Here is a 7,025-nt window from a genome sequence, read left to right as displayed (position 1 = left end):
AATTCAGCTTACACTGACCAAAGTGCTGTACAAAACAATCATAAATCAAAGTATAAAATAAAATGCAAATTAAAATCCAAGATAACAATACTAATCCATAAATTAAAAATCAGGAAAAGGCCATAGAATAAAGATGCGTTTTAAGTCTAGACTTAAAAACCAAAATAGACGGAGCACTCTTAATGTCAGGTGGCAACTGATTCCATAACCGTGAAGCAGCTACTGCAAAGGCTCTGGCACCTTTAAACTTAAGTTGTGACCGTGGGACATATAAAAGAGCTTTATTAGCAGATCTGAGGGACTTAGGAGCAGAATTAACTGAGATGAGATCAGAAATGTATGATGGGGCTTGTCCATTAAGTGCTTTAAAAACAATCAACAAAATTTTGGAAGCAGGAAGCCAGTGGAGCGACGCTAAAATTGGAGTGATATGATCACATTTTTTTGCACCAGTTAACAATCTGGCTGCTGCGTTCTGGATCATCTGCAAACGAGCCAGTGAAGATTGGGGAAGATCTAGGTATAAGGAATTACAGTAGTCCAATCGTAATGTGATAAATGCATGAATAACTTTTTCCAAGTCTTGAAAGGAAAGTGTTGATTTAAGTCTAGAAATGATTCTCAATTGATAATAGCAGTTTTTAACAACTGAGCTAATTTGCTTTTCAAGACAAAGCTCAAAAAGCTCAAGAGTCAAAAATAACACCTACATTTTTTGCATGTGACTTGACTTTAGGGCTGGGCAAAAAAAAAATAGATTTTTCGATTAATCGTTTTTTTTAAATGACGTCGATTCGATATCGATTCTCAAAAGCCGCGAATCGATCTTTTCCGGGATTTATTTCAGCACACATTTAAAACAAGATCTGATTAACGTGAATCTTATCATTAGTCTTCTCCACTAGATGTCACCCTTATTTACCTTGAGCGATGTTACAACAGAAAGCCTGTCATTCATTCAGTGCTTATCATGGCCATACGCATGATTCACAATGCTCGGGTGAAAAGCTATAGTAATACTATAAATCTGCGGAAGCATTTGATATCACGCATAGGCGCCATGATTTCCGCAATGATTGAATGGCGGATGGCGCGGCGCACTGTTTTGTTTACTACACACATACTAAAGCGCGGATGACGCTCGCAGTGTTTTCAGCTTCTGCCGTCTCACTATATGATGATATGAATGCGAATGTCATCTCCAGCTGCTCTGAGAGTCACTTCATTAGCATTTTACCGTTTCATTTGGCAAAACTAACGTCATATCACATACACAGCAGCTGCAAGTTCTTCATGGCAACCCGTCAAAATAAAAGTTATATATATTACAGAATATATTACTATTTAGCAGTCTTAAGAATCAATGCTACTACTGCTAATAAATATTAATAAATCTTTATTTTTAAAGGAATAATCACATCTGTTTTCTTTTTAATTTTAACAGTAAACCTCTCTTGTGCAGCACTTTGTTTGCCAAAAAATAAAAGGGTTTAATTTTCATTTGATTAGGATCAATTAAATTAATGTTTTATGCCTTCATCTGATTACCAGAAAAATTAAGAACATTTTATAGGGCTCTATTATTGTTTAAAAAAGGACCCATACAAAAAAAAGTATAGGTTTAAAATACAGGCATGTGGTTCTTAATTTCTTTTTATTAATTCACCATTTGTAAACTGATGTTTACTGTTAATTTTTTAGAAATATCAATTGCATTTGTATTAAAACTATATTCACTGAATGTAATCAAAGAATCGAATCGAATCGAGAGCTTGCGAATCGAAATAGAATCAAATCGGGACATCTGAATCGATACCCAGCCCTAGACTTAACATATGGTGTGAGACTGTCTAAGTTACTAACTATAGAGTTTCTGGTTTTAGAGGGACCAAAAATAATCACCTCAGTTTTTTCATTATTTAGCTGGAGGAAATTATTCGCCATCCAGATTTTAATGTCCTTCAGACAGTCCATAAGGGGCTGCAGAGAATGTTTCAATTTTAATGGAACATATAACTGAGAATCATCAGCGTAGAAATGAAAAGAGATTTTATATTTCCTAATTATATTACCAAGTGGAAGCATGTACAGATTAAAAATTAATGGCCCCAGAATGGACCCTTGAGGAACCCCACAAGGGAGAGAAACTGATGATGAGGAAAACTGGCCGATAGCCACTGGAAGTGTCCTGGATTTAAGATGTGACTTAAACCACGATAATGCTGTATCCTTAATACCTACCCAATGTTCAAGGCATGACAAAAGGATGTTGTGATCAACCGTGTCAAAAGCGGCACTTAAATCCATCAAAATCAAAACTGCATTTTCACCACAGTCAACCGCAAGTAGCAAATCATTCATCACTTTTAGCAAAGCTAAATAACACTTAAATGTAATCTTTAGCAAATTTCAAAAAAAAAAATTTGATGATGAAAAGTAAATAAAATTTAAAACTACTCATTTTAGTTTGTAGTGCTTTTATTTTTAATTTATTTAGACTAAAACAGTAAAGATTTGTTCACCATTTATTGGTTATTGGCAATAACATGTAATTAATTATTGTCTTTTCAGTTACAACCAAAATGTTAATATTGGTGCATGTAAACCAGCAATTCAATGATAATCTAAGCTGGTCCTGTTCAGTTCCAAAATCCCATATATTAAATGTATTACAGATCATTTTAAAATGAAGTAGCTTAATTGGTTTAGTGTAATTTATACACTATTATACTATTTTTTATCATTTTTAAATTGGCTTGTATATTTGTATTTTTCATTTTAATTTAATGTTTTTATGTTATGTTTGCTTTTTATGTTTTTTATATTATTATTATTTAACTTTGATTTATTTTTATTTTATTTGTACTGATTTTAGTATCTTTAACTAATTTTATTGTTTAAAATTAGTCAGTTGCCAAGGCAACATTTCTAAATTAAATTTTTATCTAATATTTATATTTTATTTTATTTCAGCATTATTTTATTTAACAAAAACAATTGTAATAGTTTTAGTTAATAACAACACTGGTAATTTTATAATACTTAATGATTTTTTTTTAAATTTAATTTAGTTTTATATATTACATAACTATTTTTGGATAATCTAGTTAATTAAATATTTTACAAGTGAAATGCATTCACCCCAAATGATTTCATTATTATTTGCAAATGAATGTAGACTATTTCTACATTCTAAATTCTATACATTTCCATGTATATACCGTATTTCTGCCCAGGCCTAATTTTTCGTTTATTTCTTGCTCTAGTTTAATGTCACTCTGATGACACCTGAAAGGGTTCTAGGGCTCTTCATATATACCTGCTGACTCGTACGGCCGTGCTGCTGTGTTTCTGTGAAGGGCTAGAGCTGGAGGAGGAATCTCACTGGCTGCTAAAGGTCGCCGCTGATCAGCTGTGAAATAGAAAAGGTCACGGCGAGCTCTGAGTTCTGAGCAGCTCATTAAACAGAACGATGGACGGAGACGCAGAACAGATCGATTCGAGTAGAAAAGGGAACGTTGGCCTAGTGCTGGTGTTCAGAGGGAAATATGTCTTTATCATGATTTTTGATCAGTTTAATTCATTCTTGATGAATAACACGGTGCATGACCACTCACATTTACTTTGATAAGACATCATTTTTTGATACTCATCACATTTTTTTTTGTTAGTTATTTTATTGACTTTTCATTGCCAAAGAAATCCGTCTTAGATGTTTTTGTTGTTTTGAAATTCATAGAGGATCTCTCACTAGAGAACTGACACCATAAAAATATGCCTTTATTAAAAATGTCAGAGGTTTTTCTTTAGAGTAGAGATTCAAAATACATATTAGTTATTGGCCTTTTTTTATACTATCATCAATGTTGGATATTTAATATACTTAAATAATTATTAAATGTAATTCTAAAAGTCATTGGGAATTGGATTAGGTCATGTAAAGTGGGCATGGATTTAGAAGCTTGGATTTAGTTCACATTTATTTTTTCATTCATCTTTCTTTCTCTGTCTCAGATGAAGAAGAGGCGAACTGTATATTGTGCGACAGCCCCGGGGATCTCCTGGACCAGCTTTTTTGCACCAGCTGTGGGCTACGCTATCACGGCATGTGTCTGGACATCAGCGTCACTCCTCTGAAGAGGGCAGGCTGGCAGTGCCCCGAGTGCAAAGTCTGTCAGACATGCAAGTGAGTTGCAGCCAAGCTTTGCCTTTTATTCTCCTTCCTTTTGTTACTCATTCCTCAATAGCTCATCCGTATTTGCTCATGCATCCTTTGAGGTTGCAAGAGTTTGCTTTTCAGGCCATGTCCACACGTACACGGGTATTTTTATAAACTGAGTTTTTCCTTCTTCCCGTTTTTAAGGGGAGACACTGCAGGCAAAAACACTTTTTTTTCATGCGCCTGTCAATTTTGAGATTTTGGGCTTTTTGGGCTAAGGGTTTTTTCAGACTAGTGGAAAGAAAACATCCAAAAGACCCTGTTAAGTGTTTCTTTTATAGCACTTTATCTATTTGTATCAATAGATTTCAATTACAATACATATTTTTAAAGGCCGTTTTCTCAAAATGAGTTTTTTCTCCAACACTGAGCCACAAATCTCCACTTCAGTAACGCTTACTCACACCAAACTTTACATTTTTATTCCTGTCTATATTCTGAAGGTTTTTACAGAGGGATTTGTTCATATATAATTTTCTTGATTATATACAACATTTTATTCCCCCCAAAATTGTGAAAATATATTGTTTTCTGGCTGTTCAAAGTTTTTTCTGAATTATGGAGTGACAAAAAGAGATACCCAGAATTCCCTCTGTAAATTTGAAGGAATTTACAGTTTCAAATTCAGAATTTACAGAATTTGACTCTTATTATGTCAAAAAAATTCAACAAGAATTTTGAAACTGACTTCATCCAGTGTTCAGATTTTTGTACTAGAAATGTATGCAAATTAGCGCATATTTAATTAAATAATGCATCATTTGCATATTTAAGCATAACATTTTAGAAAACTTGTTATACAAAAATGTTTTGCAATTATCAATGCAATCAATCAACTGTGTAAGTAAGGTGATAACTATTAGTTGTTGTTTTTTTACCATATTAACCTGCAGTGTGTCTCACCTTCAAAAAATCTCCGTCCACATGAAAACGCAAAGGCATGCTATGAAGCACAGTCAAGAGCATGCCAAACCAACAGGTGGCGATATAATCTCAACCGTAAAGCCATGTTGGCCAATCAGAAGCCTGAAAAAGTTTCCAGTAGGCGGAGATAACGGCGCATGCTCCGACGTCACAAGCCAAAAAAAATCTTCACCCTGGCAGGCGTTTTCAAAAATGTTCGGTTTCAGTGAACTGGTGCTGTGTTTGCATGTGGACGAGCGGCCTAACCGCGTAGAAAAAGCTGCGGTTTTAAAAATAACCGCGTTTGTGTGGACAGGGCCTCAGTGGAATAAACAGACACCTGCTCGTGTCTCATGTGGGCTTAATGGATAGTCACTAATTAGACGCATTCAGTTATATGTTGTATACAAATCTATGCGGTAACATACAGTGTTAAAAAACTGCAGCTGTGGTTTCTGGAACTTTACTGTATACAGTAGCAACATTTAAGGTTTTATGGAATTAACTCAAATTTACAGTAAAAACCTATATTTCATTCACTGATATAATGTTAATAAACCAACCTGTTGAAGTACTAAAATCTCTTTTGTACCTTTATAATACACACCATCAACCATCACAAACACAAATGGTACTGAGAGCCACATGATGAATCAAAGCTCATCACATGTAGCTTTTTCAAAAACTGAGGTAAATACAAATATATAACAGATACACACAGTGTCATACACACAAATCCTAAAGACCACCATGGTAACACATATAACACTAAAATAATGCAATAAACATTAATTTAATGACATACGGTGTAACACAAACCGTAATGTACATAACTGATAAGAAATAAAACACTTAAGAAACCTTTTCTTCAATGAAAAACCATCAAATGTAAAGTGTCACACAGGGAATTCTGGGAATGAGAATCAGAATAACTATAAATCAGAAAAATTTAAGAGAATTCAACTAAAATTACATGAAATGTCCTATTAGATTGGCTAGTTTTCCACCATATATAGTTAGGGAACTTACTGTTAACCAATGAACAGGTTTTTAACCACAACATATTCAAATTACAATCATTTTTTACTGTGTTGGAATGTATTCATGGGGGCAAAAAAATGTATGCACTGGTAGTACGGGATCAATTTTCCACCTAAAGTATTGTGGTCATGGAATAATAAGCATGAAACCAAAATTGAAGTAAGCAAGTAAAAATATATTGCACAAAATTTGAAAATTAAAGCAAAGTTTTCAGAATAGTAAACAATGGTCACAGATCGAAAAATAATAAATCAAAAATTGAAAAACGCATTTAAAAAAAATAAGCATGAATCAAAACTTTAAACATATTAGCATACAAAAAAAACAGCATAAGCATACAAAAAACAAAAATATGAGCAGAAAATGTCTTGAGTGCACAAAAAACTGAAAAATATAACCAAGGAAAACATGTTTTTATGTGCAAGGCAGATCATTTGTGTTAATATTTCAGTTTTGTGCAATATGACTTTAAAAATGTTTAAAGTGTTGATTCGTGCTTATAATTTTTTTAAACGTGTTGTTACATTTTTGATTTACGCTTATTATGTTTTGATCAGTGACCATTGTTTGCTTTTCTGAAAACTTTGCTTCATTTTTACATTTTGTGCAATATATTTTTACTTGCTTTTTTCATTTTGGTTTCACTCTTATTATTTTTTTGATCCATGACTGCAATACTTTTGGCGGAAAATTTATCCCATATGGTAGAATTAGATAGATTGATTGTGTCCTTGTATCTTTCAGGGAGCCTGGAGAAGATACTAAAATGCTAGTGTGCGATATGTGCGACAAAGGCTATCACACGTTCTGCTTGCAGCCGGCTATGGACTCTATCCCCATCAACGGCTGGAGGTGTAAGGTA

The 7,025-nt window shown here is 33.5% G+C and overlaps 1 protein-coding gene across 1 annotated transcript in view; it reads left to right on the top strand.

The window, feature by feature from the left end:
- LOC107559353 (histone-lysine N-methyltransferase 2C-like) overlaps positions 1–7,025 on the top strand; it is a 104,630-nt gene that overhangs the window by 15,748 nt on the left and 81,857 nt on the right. The window contains exons 3-4 of the mRNA XM_016243137.1: positions 4,015–4,186; positions 6,908–7,022. Coding sequence (XP_016098623.1) covers positions 4,015–4,186; positions 6,908–7,022 — 287 coding nt within the window. The remainder of the gene's footprint in view (positions 1–4,014; positions 4,187–6,907; positions 7,023–7,025) is intronic.

The sequence above is a fragment of the Sinocyclocheilus grahami genome, unplaced genomic scaffold, assembly GCF_001515645.1.
Source record: "Sinocyclocheilus grahami isolate Dianchi unplaced genomic scaffold, SAMN03320097.WGS_v1.1 scaffold682.1, whole genome shotgun sequence".
In the NCBI taxonomy this organism is placed as follows: domain Eukaryota; kingdom Metazoa; phylum Chordata; class Actinopteri; order Cypriniformes; family Cyprinidae; genus Sinocyclocheilus; species Sinocyclocheilus grahami.
Note: the sequence above shows the minus strand (reverse complement) of the source record. Positions and strands in the feature narration are given on the sequence as shown.